The 17,882-nt window shown below is 43.3% G+C and overlaps 1 protein-coding gene across 1 annotated transcript in view; it reads right to left on the bottom strand.

Annotated features, from left to right (window-relative positions):
- Positions 1–17,537, bottom strand: part of FANK1 (fibronectin type III and ankyrin repeat domains 1) — a 58,557-nt gene extending 41,020 nt beyond the window's left edge. The window contains exon 1 of the mRNA XM_029911372.1: positions 17,089–17,537. Within this exon, the coding sequence (XP_029767232.1) occupies positions 17,089–17,537 (449 nt within the window). The remainder of the gene's footprint in view (positions 1–17,088) is intronic.
- Positions 17,538–17,882: the final 345 nt, after the last annotated feature.

Below are 17,882 nucleotides of genomic sequence, written 5' to 3'. Positions count from 1 at the left end.
AATATCTGTGAGAGTAAAGGGGAGACATTTATGGCAGGGTGGGAGGTTGAGGCAAATCACCTGGCGGCCAATTTTGAACAGCCAGACACCAGGGCAATTAGAACAGCACACCAAGATGCACTGCGCCCTAGAGAGGCTTTGAAAAACAGTTTCATGACTGACCAGGTGTGACAGTTGTGACCAACGGTGTGACAGTTGTGTGTGTTTGTCCTTGATGCGCCCCCTTTGGTGAATGTACTTTCCTGTAAGCCAATACCCCTTCCCCCCTTCAACCACACTGGCACAGTAAATAAAGTCCGTTTTGTGCTGAATCCATTCATTCTTTATTTATTAAAAAAACTTGAGATTACTGACAATGCTGACTAATAAAACGTAGCCCGGGTGGGGTGGGGGAAGAGGGAAGGACAAGGCCACATTGCTTATTGTAGCCACACTACAAATCAAAGCTGTTTGAATGACAGCCTTCTGAGCCTCCCCCCCCACACGTTCTTGGGTGTCTGGGTGAGGAGGATATGGAACTTGGCGAGGAGGGCAGGCGGTTACACAATGGATGCAGCGGGGTTCTGTACTCTAGTTGCCTTTCCTGCAGTTCCACCAGATGCCTCATCATGTCTGTTTGCTCCATTAGCCTCAGCATCTCTTCCTGCATGTTCCGATCACGCTCACTGTATGCTTTCCTGGCCTCTGCCACCGAATGCCTCCATGCATTCAGCTGTGCTCTATCAGTGTGGGAGGACTGCATAAGCTCTGAAAACATGTCATCGCAAGTGCGTTTTTTTCGCCTTCTAATCTGCGATAACCTCAGGGACGGAGTTGATACGGGGAGCATAGAAACATTTGCAGCTGCAGGGGGGAAAAAAGGAGAGTAGAATTTAAGAAGATACATTTCTGAGAACAAAAGGGAGGCTCTTTCACAGTGAATCAAGCAATTCACAGCAGACAGCATATATGTTTTAGGTACAAGGTCACATTTTGCCTTTTATATTGAGTGCCTGCCAGTATGGTGACACATCACACACGGCTGGGCAATAGAATTCGGTTTCCAGGCAGCCATGGTAAGCCAAAGGGTACGCAAGATTGGCTTCTTCCGCGTTCATAACATGTGGGAATGGTTTCAAACTGCAGCGCCCTCCTTTCCCATAGCAACCAATGCCCGTTGGGTTTGCGGTTTAAAAGGAGGGGCTGCGGTTTTGGGGTGGATGTGAAGTACACCCCTCCCCCCACCACCACCCCCACATGGCTATTCTCCAGGATAATCCCTTTTAGACAAGCACAAACAGCCCAGCATGACTGGGGTCTAATGTGCCGTGGATCACCAAACAGAGGGGATTACTGTTCCCTTACAAAAACTCCCCTATTTCAACCAGGTGACCATGAATAATATCACTCTCCTGAGGCTGACACAGAAAGATAAAGACTGAATGTTGCATGAATGCGACCAAAACCCAGGACCATTCGCTACCATGCTTTGTGCTGCAATGATTCCAGACTACTTGCTACTGGCTAGCCGTGGTAAAGTGTCCTACCGTGGAGGATGAAATAAGGCAGCCCTCCCCAGAAACCTTCTGCAAAGGCTTTCAGAGTACCTCCAGGACAGCTTCATGGAGATGTCCCTGGAAGATTCCCCCTCCATCCCCAGACAGGTTAACAGACTTTTCCAGTAGCTGTACTGGCCGCGAATGCATCCCAATTGTTCAGGGCAAATCAAACATTAAACACAATTGCTTTTAACCCCTGTAGTGTAGTTACAAATGTGCACTCACCAGAGGTGCCTTCTCCGCCTGCCGGGTCCGGGAACAATAGGCCCTGGGAGAGTATTGGCTCCAGTGTGAGGAAAAGGTCCTGGCTGCCAGGGAGAATGGATTCTCCACTTGCCTGCTGCGCATTCTCCTCCTCATCATCCACAAAATCTTCATCTATGTTGCGTGAGGCTGCCACCTTGCAGGTGTCCACAGACAGTGGTGGGGTAGTGGTAGGGTCCCCCCCCAGAATGGCATGCAGCTGATCATAGAAGCCGCATATCTGGGGCTCTGACCCGGAGCGTTTGCCTCCTTTGTCTTTTGGTAGGCTTGCCTGAGCTCCTTAATTTTCACACGGTACTGATGTGTGTCCCTGGTGTAACCTCTGTCCACCATGACCTGTACAATTTTGGCATATATATCAGCATTTCTTCTGCTGGATCAGAGTTCTGCCTGCACAGATTCTTCTCTCCGTACAGCAATCAGGTCCAGTGTCTCCCGTTCACTCCATGCTGGAGCTTGTTTGCGATTCTGGGACTGCATGGTCACCTCTTCCACTGAGCTTGCCACGCTGACCAAACAGGAAATGAAATTCAAAAGTTCCCGGTGCTTTTCCTGTGTTCCTGGCTAGTGCATCGGAGTTGAAAGTGCTGTCCAGAGCGGTAACATTGGAGCACTCTGGGATAGCTCCCAGAGGCCAATACCATCGAATTGCACAGCGCTGCGTCTACAGTACCCCAAATTCGACCCAGGATTTTAGCGCTACTCCCCTCATCGGAGAGGAGTACAGCAGTCGATTTTAAGAGTCCTTTAGGTCGGCAGAACGGGGTTGTGACAGTGTACCCCATAAGGCTTCATGGGAATATGCTTATGAATGTATATATAACTGGAATATGTTTTATGCTACATATGTCATGTAACATATCTATGTAAAGGTTATGATCTACTGAATACATTCCTCCTATTTGTATGCATGTATCATTTTTGTACTTGAAGTTAGGAATATTGGCTGTATATTAGCTTGATAGCCTTGGTAAAGCATTTGGTCAGCTTCATGAGAAAGGAATGTGCAAATTAAGTGCACAATCAAGAACCACTTAAGCCAACAATTAACTCGAAGACGCCAATCCACATCAGAGCTTTCCCAGGAATGTGGCTTGGCTGGTAAGGAACTCAGTCATGCATGGACATGTGACTTGCCCATATGACTCCTTAACTCCATCTTGGAGCTGGACTTTGCATAGGAGAGAGGAAGGGGTCTCCACCCACAAGAGACAGTCTACTTAAACCCCTGGGAGACCCCTCCAGAGGGTCTTCAGCTGGCTCAAGAAATAGCCTCTCCACCACCCAAGGATCCCTGAAAGAAACTGGAACAAAGGACAGTACTTACAGGGGGTGTGAGTAACTGCTGGACCCAGACTAGAAGGAGACTAGTCTGTAAAGCTTACTGGGTGAGGTTTTTATCTGTATTCAGTTTTCTTAGACATGGACTTGTATAAGCTTTATACAGGGTAAAACGGATTTATTTGGGGTTTGGACTCCATTGGGAGGTGGGCATCTGAGTGTTAAAGACAGGAACACTTCTGTAAGTTGCTTTCAGTTAAGTCTGCAGCTTTGGGGCACGTGGTTCAGACCCTGGGTCTCTGTTGGAGCAGACTGGCGTGTCTGGCTCAACAAGACAGGGTGCTGGAGTCCCAAGCTGGCAGGGAAAGCAGGGGCAGAAGTAATCTTGGCACATCACAGAAACCCCCGTGGGAACTGCCAACTGATCCAACCTGTCACAGGGGTTGGTTGTGTAGACGCGTTCCTTATAAAAATTGACCTAATGCAACTAAATTCGACCTAACCTAGTAATGTAGACCAGGCCTCAGTCTAGAAGATACCATCAGAGATGCTCAGTTTTGCAGTTCTCAAACTGTGGGTTTGTGTCTCCAGAGATAAAAACATTTTTGCTATTAACAAGCATGTTAAATAAATAAATTTTTTATATATATATATATAAAAATAGAGGTGAGAAATAACAGACCTCTACCCTACTGTCCCTCTGCAAATTTGTGTACAGAGTCAACCCCTTACCTCTCTCTAAAAGTGCAAAGTCTCAAAAAGTTCAATGAATAGAAGATTGTTGGGGGCGGAATAGATCTGGACAAGGAGAAGAAGTCTGGAGATAAATGTGAGAAGGGAAGGACAGGCAGTAGAAACAAAAGTGAAACTGTTTGAGCAGCATATTCCAGAAGTCTTGAGGTCTTTCTGAGTGTAGCCTTCATTGATTTGAGATCTACCATACCATTCTCTCACTAGAAGGGAAAATGGCAGCAGACTGTAAAAGAGACCCAGTTTGGGAATAAGAACCATTCAAGAAATATATGTTTGCTAATGATGTTTTAAAGAAAGTCACACTAGTGAATTGGTGGAAGTCACTTAATCACTTGGATTCAGAGACTGTTGAAGTGATAATCTCACTTTTAACAGCAGTAGCTTCTTCTGCCGGCGTAGAAAGAATATTTTCTTCCTTTGGACTAATTCATTCCAAATTGAGAAATTGTTTGGGACCTGAAATAGCAGGAAAGCTCGTTTTTCTTTTCCAGATTATGAACAAACAGGAAAATGAAGGTGAAGATGACTGAGTTAGCTGCAGAAGCCAATATTTTAAGTTTCTCATGTTGACCTGGCTGACATAGTCGATTTAATTTTTTTTTTTTTAATATTTCATTTAACTATTTTAGTTAAAAACAATTTTAACAAAAACAAACCTGATTTTAAAAAACTTCAATATTTAAATTCAAAAATTCATATGCTTGTTTTGTTAAAATATTATATGTTTGCTGTTGAAGTAAAAAATCCAGAATACATAACGTTGTTGTTTTAGTTAAATAAAGCAATTTAAATGTCTGTCTGGTGATGACCTCCTCCTAATACAGCATGGCAAGAAAATCCTCCAAATATTAATGATTAATCTGTTGAATTGTAGATAGTTCACCTCCCAATGACTTCATAAATATCTGCTTCAATTACCTTTGGTAAATGAAATAAACAATCATTAATTTTCTGATATAGCTGTAAAACTAATCTGAAAAGTTTTCAGAATAAATCACTTTAAAAATGTATGTAAAAATGAAACCTACATCTATCTCTGAGTTGTGAAGAATATGTTTTAAGGTTATAACAACCAACAAGAATACACTTTTATGTAGAAATCCATGATTATATCTAGTCTTCCTGACTAGTGATTTAAATCATGATTTAAATCAAATCCACCCTGTAAAGAGATGTCCTAAAAAATAAGCTCTCTTAAAGGAGCTGAATGGGATACTGTCTTAACATGGTGACAAAATTTCCAGCATACTGTTCCTGAGAGGTAATATTTTCATTGTTTAATTACTAAGGCAGAGCTTGATAAATGTGAGGCAGCAGGCAATCAATCTCTAATAAGCTAAAATATTGTAACAATTTAGCTTACCTCAGGAACAATCACTTGTATCTTACACCTGCTTTGTGAGCTAAAAGTTATTCAACTTCCACAGCAAAGGTGTTCTCAGATATCTAAGTGGTGTGAGGGAGGATGTACAAATTTTAGCAAATTTTTCATATGATAATAAATCCATCTACACAGATATAGGTGTGAGGGGTCGCTCTGTAGAAACATACTTTGCAGTTTAACCAACAGTTTAACCAACAGGTTGTCTCATATCTGTGGCTACACTCGGGCTTATTTTACCTTTTTGTGGGTGAAAAATATTTTCCCCCTTGCAGTGGCCCCGATGCGTTGGCTGGTGTGTTAAGGAGGCAAAACCAAGGCTCCCCTCCCACTGCCCACCTACACAGAATGGGGAGTAACACCCCGGAGCCGCTGGGACCGGGGCTGGGGATGCTCGGCTGCCGGCCGGCGCCGCTCGGCGGGGGCCGGGGCTGGGCCGGAGCCGCTCGGCTGGAACCGGGGCCCGAGTCGAGCCGGGCCGGAGCTGCTGGGACTGGGGCTCGGGGTGCTCGGCCGCCGGCCAGCGCCGCTCGGCCAGGGCCGGTGCCCCTGGGCCCGAGCCGAGCTGGAGTCGCTAGGGCTGGGGCCGGAGCCTCTTGGCCGGTGCCGGCCGCCGGAGGGAGCCGCTCAGCCGGGGGGGCCAGACTGGGCCGCGCCTCCTCGCGCCTCCGCCCCAGCTTACCGGCTGCCTGCCTGTTTCAGGCTTCCCGTGAACATTTGATTCGCGGGAAGCAGGGAAGCGGGAGGAACGGGGGGGGCGGAGCGTTCAGGGGAGGGGGCAAAGTTGGGGCAGGGACTCTGGGGAAGGGGTGGAGTTGGGGTGGGGCCGGGGAAGGGGCGGGGCTGGGGGCGGGGCTGGGGGCAGGGAAGGGACGGAGTTGGGGCAGGGCCGGGGCCCCGTGGAGTGTCCTCTTTTTGTTGTATTAAAATATGGTAACCCTATGTTCTCACTCCTGTGCAGGGTTCAGCAATGTGGATACCCCACACAGGGAAGCAAAGTGGTTCCACGCACACAACCCAACTCCGCTGTGCATGCACAAAGAATGGCCCAGATCTTTGGCATCTAAATAGTTTTGAGGATCTGGGCCCTAGTCCTAGGAGTTTTTTGCTTAATAGAGATTCCTCCATTGCAATTAGCATTCAAATTTCTTTTCCTCTTCTTTTCTTAAAGGGCCTTTAAAATGTATCTTTTAAACAAAATTTCCTTGCTATGTTACCAATACACTAGCTTACAGAGACTGAAAGAATTTTAAAATCCAACCACTTTTCACTTTGCTGTTTATTATTTCCTGCATTTCTCTAAATTTAGGCAATGAAAATAAATTTAGTAATTTTCAATTTTGTTTCAGTTTAAACTTTCAAGTTTTCAATGCTTGGGCTGCAAATACTGCTGGGACAATATTCATTTAAAACAACTGTTTTCACAGGAATATTGTAATTTCACATCTGTGACTGATCCACACTTCCTGCTAATGGCTGAATCAAGACTGAAGATGGGCTGGGTCCCATGGAATATCTTTTCTCCAGGGCCGGCTCCAGGCACCAGCCGACCAAGCACGTGCTTGGGGCAGCACCTTGGGGCAGGGCAGCGCTCGATTTTTTATTTATTTATTTGATTCGGCAGCGTGGCACTCGGAGCAGGGGTGGGGGGTTCGGGCGGTGCTCGGGGGGGCGGGGCTTCGGGTGGCGCGGTGCTCGGAGGGGAGGCGGGGGCTTCGAGTGGCGCTCAGAGGAAGGGCGGGGGCTTCGGGCGGCGTGGTGCTCGGGGGGGCGGGGGCTTCAGGCGGCGTGGTGCTCGGGGGGAGGGTGGGGGCTTCGGGCGGCGCTCGGAGGGAGGGCGGGGGCTTCGGGTGGCGTGGTGCTCGGGGGGGCGGGGTCTTGGGGGGGCAGGGGCTGGCGCGGTGCGGCACTCGGAGGGGGGGCGGAGGCTTCGGGTGGCGTGGCGCTGGGGGGGCGGGGATTTCGGGGGCGTTCGTGGGGGCGGGTACAGCAGGGCGGCTCTCTTCTTTTTTGCCTGGGGCGGCAAAAAAGTTTGAGCCGGCCCTGCTTTTCTCCCAAGCACCAGATAATAGCAGAGTAGCTGTAACCTGTAAATTTAAGCCACACCCCTCCACAGGGATGCAGAAAAAGAGAGAGAGCAGAGACTCTGCACAGTGACAGCCGACAAACCCCTTTGCACAAAGGAAAAGGAAATGCATGCAGAGTGGGGTGGTGGTCTAACACAGGAGGGCCTCACCTTGTACAGTGGAACCACAATTGTTCCATTTCAAACCCTTCAATGAAAAGGAAGCATATGCTCCTTAAACAATACAACACACCAGATAAACAAAGATCAACAGCATAATATTTACTAGATTTTACCATCTTTCTTTCATTGTTAACATGGTTAGTACTAGAAGTGAATTACATTTTCCATGGAACAACTGGACCTGCTTTTTGCGCTAAATTCACATCTCCCACTGTTCCCATCACAGCATAACTATTTGCATTTGCTTCAGGAATTGCCATTTTCTGGCTTGTTTTTTTCCTTCCCCAATTCAGGCTATGACAGTAAGTTATCTAATTCTGGATGCACAATTAAATCATCTTTCAAACAGTTCACTGATCACATTAATACTAAAATCACTGTTTGATGAAGCTGAAGCAGATAAAGATTCTAACAAGAAGGAGGAGCACATTCAGATTAAGAAAACTATAAAAATATTGCATTACAGATCATGGAAGATTTTTCCCACCCAAAACAAATTAGTTTAGTAATTTTATTCCTAACATTTATATAAAACATATTTAAATATGATGATCCAGTAATAATTAATTTGGCTATCCTCTTCCAGGACTAAAGACTAGGACCTTGCGGGACATTTCCAAGGTTTATTTCTATCATTAAAATTTGTAAACAAAAAAGTCTCTTGTAGTAAAAATAAAGGTTTGATTCTCCGCTGTGTCCAAGCACTTCCCTGTGGAGAAGTGGGTTGTAAGAAAGCTGGCCATGTCTCCCTGATGCTTATTCACCAGGCTGCAGTGCAAATTAAAGCTGCAGAGGGACAACTTTAACGTATGCCACTGACATACGTTAGTGAAGAAAATCAGGAATAGTGGAGCCTTGCTTGTCCATGCTCCCTTCACTTCATTTCCCTCCCTCATTACACTAACTTAGGTTCCTGCACAAAAAGAAACAGAACTGCCTCCACCAGCTTTACACTAGCATAGATTCCTTTTACATATAGGGTGTTTTCATGTAAGAATGTCCAGCTACTTTAGGTTCACCATGTGCAGCATAAACAGCACCATGCTGTGTTTTTTTAAATTTGCATTATCACTCTATTTGCAATCTGAAAAAATGCCTTAAAAATCGGTGCTGACGCACAATGAATTTTCTTTGTATTGATTAGGCAGATCCTGTTGATAATGACAATTTAAATCCCAGTTATCTACAGAAGGAACTCAGAATAAATACCTTCAGATGGTTCCCCAAGGTCTGCAAGTTTAAATGTGGTCTGTACAATCTCAGTATCATTCCAGTTGCCTCAGGTCAATAGAGTATCATAGTAAATGAGTCCATGCTGAGATATTGTCTATCATGACTGTTTAACAATGTATGGCTACTGTGTCCATTAGTCACATAGAGAAGCAAAGCATTTACTCAACCTCTGCCAATATTAACCATAACATAACATTTGCACTTGTTACTAAAAATCAGTATGTACAAGATGAAAAATCACATTTTCCACAGATAACGCACAGCTTCCCTGCATTTTCTACAGCTTAAATCCACTGAATAATGAGCACCAAAGGAAAATATGCCAAATCAGGTTAGACATATTACTTACTCATACGTGTACAACTCTGAATTGGCTCCTTAATTCCATATCCAAGGACCCAAAGCAAATTAGAAATAATATTCTTCAAATATTGTTGCTCCAATCTCCTCATTACAAATCAGAAGTTCCTATTTACTAACAACTCAACTCTCGGTCACTGAATTTCACACCTAAGAGTCCAATGTACAATAAACAAGTATGATTTTAATGTTTTAGGCCCTATTCCTGCAAACACTTATTCTCACGATTAACTTGACTCATACCAGTAGTCCCACTGAAATAATTAATATTACTAAAATATGAGAGGCAGATAATATGACAAAATAAAAATAAGTAAAGTTCCATCATAAAAGCAGGCAATAGGTATTTAGAAATAACTTATCTCATTGACTATGTTCTTAATTGCTTCCTTGGAGAGGTACAGTCGAATTTGTATATTTAGAATCATGCAGGTCTATAATATGGACTACTACAAAGTTAATATGGAAAACAATCCTTAAAACATACTGAAAAGGAACAAAGGAGTGGGTCTACCACTGCATCAAAAAAATATGGAGCCTTTCATCTGTATGTCATTGTTTGGAATTTGAACCAGGTCAGTAGTGACAAAATCGTTACCATATAACTGTTTAGTGGTCTATGTGATAGGAGTTGGTAATCTCAGTCCAGTCCCTAGAAGCCAGATGTCCGAATCACAGAATCCACCATCACAAATGTGATCAACCCATTATCACAAAAGATGCTGATTTTGGCATAAAAAGGTCTACACGTTTCTCTTCTAGCATGACACCACAGGAGTTAAAATCAGCTGAGCTGCTTGCACTAGTGGTCCCCACATTCAAATCAGCTGATAAGTTAACTTTCTTCCAGCTGGTGCAACAGAGCGCAAGCCTGTTGACCTAAGAAAATTCTGCAAAGACTCATTTATTTACTCATTTTTGTACAAAGCGATATGCAGGAAAGGTTCAAATTTGCTTGTTTTTAAGGAATGTACTTTGGGTTCTTTAATATTATGGCAATATATAAAATATTACTGTTTAACTGAATTTTGGATTTTATTGCATATATGCAAAGCAAATTTGTTAAGCAGACCATTTTATAAAACGAAATACATGCACACAAATGCCATTCCTATGGGCAGCCTCAGCAGAGGAGCCCAAAACTAAGTAGGTACGGAAACTCAACTACTCTGTCATTCCTAGAGCTGCCCCCCTTCCAGATGAAGGCGGAGTTACAGTGGTGGAGAAACTTTGTCCCTATGCCTGTTCTGTGAATATACAGGGAATTTCAGTTTCCAGGACTGTCAATTATATGTATAGCTAATATAAATAAATCTGAAAATGGCTAAATTTGAAAATGTAAGACCTTAGAAAGCTATCTTCATAAACTGAAAAGTTATTAGAATCTGAATTGACTCACAAAAAAACCCAATAGCAGGTCAATTTTTCATTAATTGTTTTCAGATATATAAAATTCTGTCTCATCTTGATAATAAAAATACTATTGAAGTAATGCTCAAATATTTTGGGAGTAATTCCCATTTTATCAAATTGTATTTATCTAGTTATATTAAGCAGGCAAGGCATACGTTACAGTTGCTTGGCCCAGAGTGCAGAAACAGAACCTTAGGAGGGCTTTATTCTTGCACTACCCTAGGGAAGTTTGCTAACAAGTTAATCTCTTTTTTTTTGCACAAAAATGTCCATACTAACAATGCATCATATTATTTACAGACTCACTCACAGTTAGCAGCAGCCATGACAAGCAAACAATTAAAAATATAAATACCAAAAACACAGTCAAAACAAAGCAGACACACAAGTCATTTTTGTAGAAGCTGTGGGAGGATTATGGTTTGCTGTGACCTTAAACATCTGAAGTGATTTCCAACATGATTCACAATGGGGAATCACCACAAAAATCTAGAACAAACTGTAGTTACAAAATTACAGGCAACATTTAAACATGAGCAATAAAATTTGTGTGTATTTTATTACCACCACTCCATGAACTCTGTTCATCTGAAAGGATACACAAGCTTTTGTGTTGTAGAAACTCTCTTGAAGTTACTAATTCGGCTTGAGGCATACTAGCTATTTTCAGCCAAGCACAAGACAAAGGCATCTTTAGCATTATTCCTGCTCCTTGCCACACATGGCCAGAGCAGGTTGGTGAGGCTGTGAAGCTATTTACCAAATCTAACTTTCCACTGACTTTTCCATCCAGGATGAACCAGAGATAAATAATAGTGTAGTGATGCTATATAAGTTATCAGCTTAGGTTTTCAACTGACACCATAACATTTAAATGGTATATCTGACTTCTAGGAGAGATGAGATCCTTCTTAGGGCTGGTCCACACTACCCGCCTAATTCGGCGGGTAGAGATCGATCTTCTGGGATCGATTTATCGCGTCTCATCTGGACGCGATAGATCGATCCCAGAAGCGCTCCCCCGTCGACTGCGGAACCCCTGCTCGCCGAGAGGAGGAAGCGCTGTCGACGGGGGAGCCTGCCTGCGCCACGTGGACCCGAAGTAAGTACTTTTAGTTCGATATAGGAAACGTCGACTTCAGCTACGCTATTCTCGTAGCTGAAGTTGCGTTTCCTATATCGATCCCCCGCCCCAGTGTGGACCAGCCCTTAGATTCATCTCAAATCACTGCACAATGTATAGGCCACATCCTGTTGTATTTCAATGGGACCTCTGCCAAAGTAGAGAGAGATTTGAATGTTACATCCAGGAATCATTTCATTCAACACTATAGCCCTGATCTTGCAAAGACTTATTCATGTGTTTAATTCTAGGCATCTGAATACTTCCATTGACTTCAATAATAAACCAATGGGGCTACTCACATGCCCAAGAGCAAGAATGTGCATAAGTCTTCATAGGACTGAGGACACAGTTTCTCCTAGACGTCATATTGTGCAACTGGTTCTACACATTATATGTTGCTAGTACCCTGATTAGCTGTCAGACTTTGCACAATTTATGTGTATTTTGTAATGATTTAGTTAATAAAGGTCATGCCTAAAAGTAATAGAAAGCTAAATGTGTGGAATTAATCGATCAGCCTGATTTGAATATTATTTCTAATTATTTCATGGCATTGTACAATATATTAAGTTTTTTTAAAACTTATACCATACTCAAATTAATCAACTTCCTGTTACAGTACTGTGCTTGTAAAAAAACATTTGCAATCACCTATTTACTTCATACTCTGGAGCCATGTAAATTAAAGCTTTGTTAAATAAGAAAAAATACATTTTCATTTTAAAACAACTATTCTTTAATATATACCAGATTTCATTATTTTAATAACATTACAAATGTTTACTAACATATACTATGAAATGGTTCCGTACGTTGAGGTTTGTTTTAACAGTCTCCTAAAGGAAGTGGCAGCAGTCCCATTTCTGGAGTCTTTCAAATTTATAATGAAAAAAGAAAAAAAAAAAAAAAGCAATCCTAACCACCTTGGGGATGTCAGGATGACAAAATTACCAAATAGGTATTTTCCATATTTCCAGGTAGTGGTTGATGTTTCTCTAACAGAGGTGAACAGAACTATATAAAGAATAAAAAGTGTACACTCGAGAACACTATATTATTACAAGCTAAAAATACTATTATTTTATTATTTAACATTTACACTGCAGTAGTGCCTAAAGGCAACTACCAGATTTGACCCCCCCATATATGATGATAAATTATTTTCTAAACAAATAATTCTACTAAATATAAACTACACTTCTGCAAACTTTTAGCCATAAATTTTCTATAGACATTTTAATTATACTTTCAGGGTGAAAACTTGGTTTCATTGAAATGGTAAAACTCCCATTGACTTCAATGGGGCCAAGATTTCACTCTGTTTTTATTATTAACTAGAAATTTCAATTTGAGAAGACAGCGATTTCTTTATACTAAATATCATCTACACAAATTGCTAAAAATTTAAAACAAAGAGGGCCTGACTCTGCACATCACTGCCTAATATGCTGACCAATATTGTCTCATTGTTTCCTTGTACTCTCCTGTCTGCCTATACCCATAGTTATGCTCTGTTTTATACTTCGATTGTAAGTTCATTGGGGCAGGAACTGTCTTTTTGTTCTGTGTTTATGCCTAGCAAAATGGGATCTCAGTCCACAACTGGGCTTCTATGCAGTATAATCATACAAATAACAAACAACAACATATGCAGGCCAATCCCATCAACTTTACTAGAAGTTCGGCGTAGATAAGGCCACAAGGTTGAAATCTTGGCCACACTAATGTCAATAGTAAAGCTCCCACTGACTTCAGTGGGGCCATGATTTAAGTCCAAGTGTTCAAAAATTAATCGAAAATGGTGACCGTAGTAATGTGGTGGGATTTTCTGGGTCCCAACTGGCTACCACATCATTAAAATAATAGCATTGTAAAGAAATATAACATTGTCCAAATGTAGTTGAAAGTCACTATACTAGAACAAAAAGAACAGGAGTACTTGTGGCACCTTAGGGCTGGTCTACACCCAGCCGCTAGTTCGGCGGCTGGGGATCGAAGTTCTGGGTTCGACTTATCGCGTCTGGTCTGGACGCGATAAGTCGAACCAGGAAGTGCTCGCCGTCGACTGCGGTACTCCAGCTCGGCGAGAGGAGTACCGCGGAGTCGACGGGGAGCCTGCCTGCCGCGTGTGGACTGCGTCTGAACCGCGGTAAGTTCGAACTAAGGTATGTCGACTTCAGCTACGTTATTCACGTAGCTGAAGTTGCGTACCTTAGTTCGACTTGGGGGGTTAGTGTAGACCAGGCCTTAGAGACTAACAAATTTATTTGAGGATAAGCTTTCGTGGGACAGTCTCCTGATGCCAAAGCAAAACTAAGACTTATTTTCAAAGCATGAGACATTGACAACATTCAGTTACAGTGACTCTGTGATTAAAGGAAACCAACCATGTCAATTTCAGCTGTAGTCAAATCACAAGGGAAAAAGTGCCAAACAAAAAAGGACTAACTGGTGAGAAAAAATATTTTACTTGTGTGTTTCTCAGAGGATTAAAAACAATAACGAGAAAAACATTTAAAAAGCAATTAAATAATTTGACAGTTTTTTCAAATATCTGATTGCAGGGTAGGTTAATTAATTTAAATCAGTTGTTTGAATCAAAATTAAAAATCCTTCTTTAAAGCATTTTAATCATTTTTTTCTTTTCTAAACTATTTTACTAAAGAATTCTTCATTTTCATTGGCTGGTATATGAACCAAAAATATACCTTGTCAGCAGTCAGATGAGTTGTTTTAATGGGACATCAACTTTTTTAAAATAACAAAGAGAAATAAAACACACTTCTGTTTGAAGGTGTGATTGTTAATGTGCAGAAATTTAAAAGGGAATTTAGGAGCTTTTTTTTTTTTTTTTAAATGGACTAGATTTCAAGTTGACAGTGTCTTTTTAAAAGGACACTGTCAATTTAAATTTGTCCCAAAACTCTGCCAGAACAAGCTTTTACAAAACTAACACCAAAGGTATTTCCCTTATTATTAATTATTATTATTGACAATTAAAACAGGAGTGGTAAAACAAATAAGCATTCTCTTGCACTGTTTTACACCTAAATATTTCAACTATGGAAGCCTGAAGCTGACTTCATTGATTTTCACTGTCCATGCCAAAAAAATTGCAAAAAGTACAAATAAACTGAGTATAAATAATGACATATCACTAATTGAACTCAATGGGATTACACACAAGTAGTGTTACAAGCATGCATGCGTGTTACTAGTAACTATGAGCCTGATCCTACAAGCGCTACTGAACTGGATCCCAATCCTATAAACACTAACACCTGTAACTTTACTCACATAAACCAGCCAACTGAAGCCAATGGAACTACTCATGCACCAACGAGCAGTCTTTATAAATACAAACTTGATTCTCCTTTTACACTGATATACATTCACTGATTTCAAAGGAATTGCTCCTGATTTATACTGGTGTAGGTGAAAAGATAATCAGGCTCAAGCAGTCTCATTGAATTCACTGGGTCTACTTGCTTGAGTCAAGATTTCCCATGTTAGGCCCTATAAGCTTGATTCTGCAAGAGTTAAGGCATGTGAATTACATTATACATAAGCAGTCAATTCCATTTACTATTCATATGCCTAAGGCCTAGATCCTGCAAATACTTATGCAGGTGTTCAATAAAATAACTCACATCAGGGCCAGCTCCAGCGTTTTTGCCGCCCCAAGCAGCAGAAAAAAAAAGCCGCGATCGGCACTTCTACCGCCGCCGCTTCATTCTTCGGCGGCAATTCGGCGGCGGGTCCTTCCCTCCGAGAGGGACTGAGGGACCCGCCACCAAATTGCCTCCAAAGAGCCGGACGTGCCGCCCCTTTCTGTTGGATGCCCCAAGCACCTGCTTGCTGCGCTGGTGCCTGGAGCCGGCCCTGCTCACAGTGTCTAAAGTTAAAGTTAATGACTTTAGTATGTACAAATAAGCACGTAATAAGTGTTTGCAAGATCAGGACCTGCATTACAGGCTTGCCATCTCTCATGATTTTATTGCACGTCCCACAATATTTGGTATTTTTCTTAAAGCCCCGCCTCCTGAAGTCATGTGATTACACAAAAATCTCCGTTTTCTTCTTCTTTTTGTTGTTGTTTTCAAGTAATTTTCTAGCCCTCTTGGTTACTGCTGAAGCTTGAAAACATGAACTCTAAAGACTCAAAAACAGATGTCAAATAAAACAAATCCCTCTTTTTTATTTCTGAAAATAATATAGGCTTGATATTGCAGTTTGATCTGTGGGGGTGTCTGACTTCTGCATGTGACATCAGTGGGTGCTACGCAGCACAGGGTTCATTCCCCAGGGCACCTTCCCCCCCACCCCCCACGCGCACACACACACATAATGTATCTAGTAACTTTACACAAAACCAATAAAGCCTTAATATTTTTGAATTAGTTGAAAATAAATTATTTTTCATCTCTTGATATATAAAACTAAGAGATAAATCAAATGAACGTTACATGTATGTACCTTTCATTCTGGAAGATCCAAAACTTTACTAGCCATTTATAAACTTTATAGAGCAGTGATCTCCAACCTTTTTACGCCCAAGATCACTTTTTGAATTTAAGGGCAACCCAGGATCTACCCCGTCCCTTCCCCGAGGCCCCGTCCCTTCCCAAAGCCCCGCCCTGCTCACTCCATCCCCCCCTCTCTCCGTTGCTTGCTCTCCCCCACCCTCACTCACTTTCACTGGGCTGGGGCAGGGGATTGGGATTGGGGAGTGCAGGCTCTGGGCTGGGGCTGAGGGGTTTGCAGTGTGAGAGGGGGCTCCGGGCTGAGCCTGGGGCAGGAGTTGGGGTGCAGGAGGAGGTGAGGAGTGCACGGTCTGGGAGGGAGTTTGGGTGAAGGAGGGGGCTCCAGACTGGGGCAGAGTGTTGGGGTATAGGAGGGGGTATGGGGTGCTGGCTCTGGAAGGGGGCTCAGGGCTGGGGCACAGGCTTAGGGTGCAGGAGGGGGTTCGGGGTGCTGGCTGCAGGAGGAGAGTTGGGCTGCTGGCTCCTGCCGGGAGGCACTTACCTCAGGTAGCTCCCGGTTGGCAGCACAGTGGGACTAAGACAGGCTCGCTGCTCCCCACACTGCTGCCCCGGCCCCACACTGCTCCCAGAAGGGAGCAATGCGCCCCTGTGGCCCCTGGGGCACGTAGCTCTGCGCGCTGCCCCTCCCTGCAGGCACTGCCCCCGCAGCCATTTGGCCACAGTTCCCCGTTCCCAGCCAATGGGAGCTGCGGGGGCAGTGCTTGCAGGCAGGAGCAGCACAAAGAGATCCCTGCCCCCCCCTCCCCCCGAGCTGTGTGGGCGTGCTGGCCCCTTCCGGGAGCGGCGTGGGGCTGGGGCAGGCACGTGTATGGTTAGGGTTTTTAAACACCCGTGGTAGGTCCCACAAGATTAGACAGTCTGACTGTTCTGAGAAATCTGTATACCTGAGGGTCCTCTGTCAAGGAACCAGAAGATCCCGCAAATAGGATGCTATTTATAACTAATACCTGCTGATACAGTACAAGACTGAAGTCCCTTGTCTATGCCTTTCTGACGAAAGTCCAAAATAACTGGAATGCCAGGTTTCTTGGAATTTTTGTTGTGTTCTTGACACCAAGTTCTCCAAATGGAGAGGTAGGCCTTTAGTGTTGAAGCTCGCCTGGAGGAGAGGAGAGTTCCAGTCACTTTGTGGGACAGTCCCAATGCAGTTAACATTTCTGTCAATAGCCAGGCTGTCAGTTGTAGACGATCTGGGTCCAGAAGGAGGAATGGCCCTTGTAAAGTGTTTGGACTGACTGATAGCTGCAAAGGTGGTTCCAATTTCAGTTTTATCAGATTGGAGAACCATGGTCTCCTTGGCCCGCATGGGACTAGCACTGTCACCTTTGCGTCTTCTTGCTTGATCTTCTGCATCACCTTTCCTAGACGCAGAAAGGGTCAGAATGCAGATGGCCATTGTGGCAATCTGTGTGCCAGAGAATCTGTTCCCAGGAATTTCAGGTCTGTTTCCCTGGTGAAGGACTTCAGCCACTTTTTGTTCTTGCAATTGGAAACAGGTCAACTGCTGGGAAGCCAAACTTCGGTGAAATCAGAGTGAAGGCTTTCTGCTTCAGGCAACATTCTGAGTTGTTCACTATGTATCTGCTGAGCCAGTCTTTTGGTTGAGCTCTCCTTTTATGTGCACTTCTCTTACAAAAGAAAGAGTCCTCTCTTCCCACTCCATTATCTCTTCCACATCTGCATGTAGAATTACACTCCTTCTTACCCTTGGTTGTTGATATACACCACAGTGGCTTAGCTG

This window comes from Terrapene carolina, unplaced genomic scaffold (genome assembly GCF_002925995.2).
Source record: "Terrapene carolina triunguis isolate 2854851 unplaced genomic scaffold, T_m_triunguis-2.0 Scaffold95, whole genome shotgun sequence".
In the NCBI taxonomy this organism is placed as follows: domain Eukaryota; kingdom Metazoa; phylum Chordata; order Testudines; family Emydidae; genus Terrapene; species Terrapene triunguis.
This window is presented reverse-complemented; position numbering and strand designations above follow the sequence as displayed.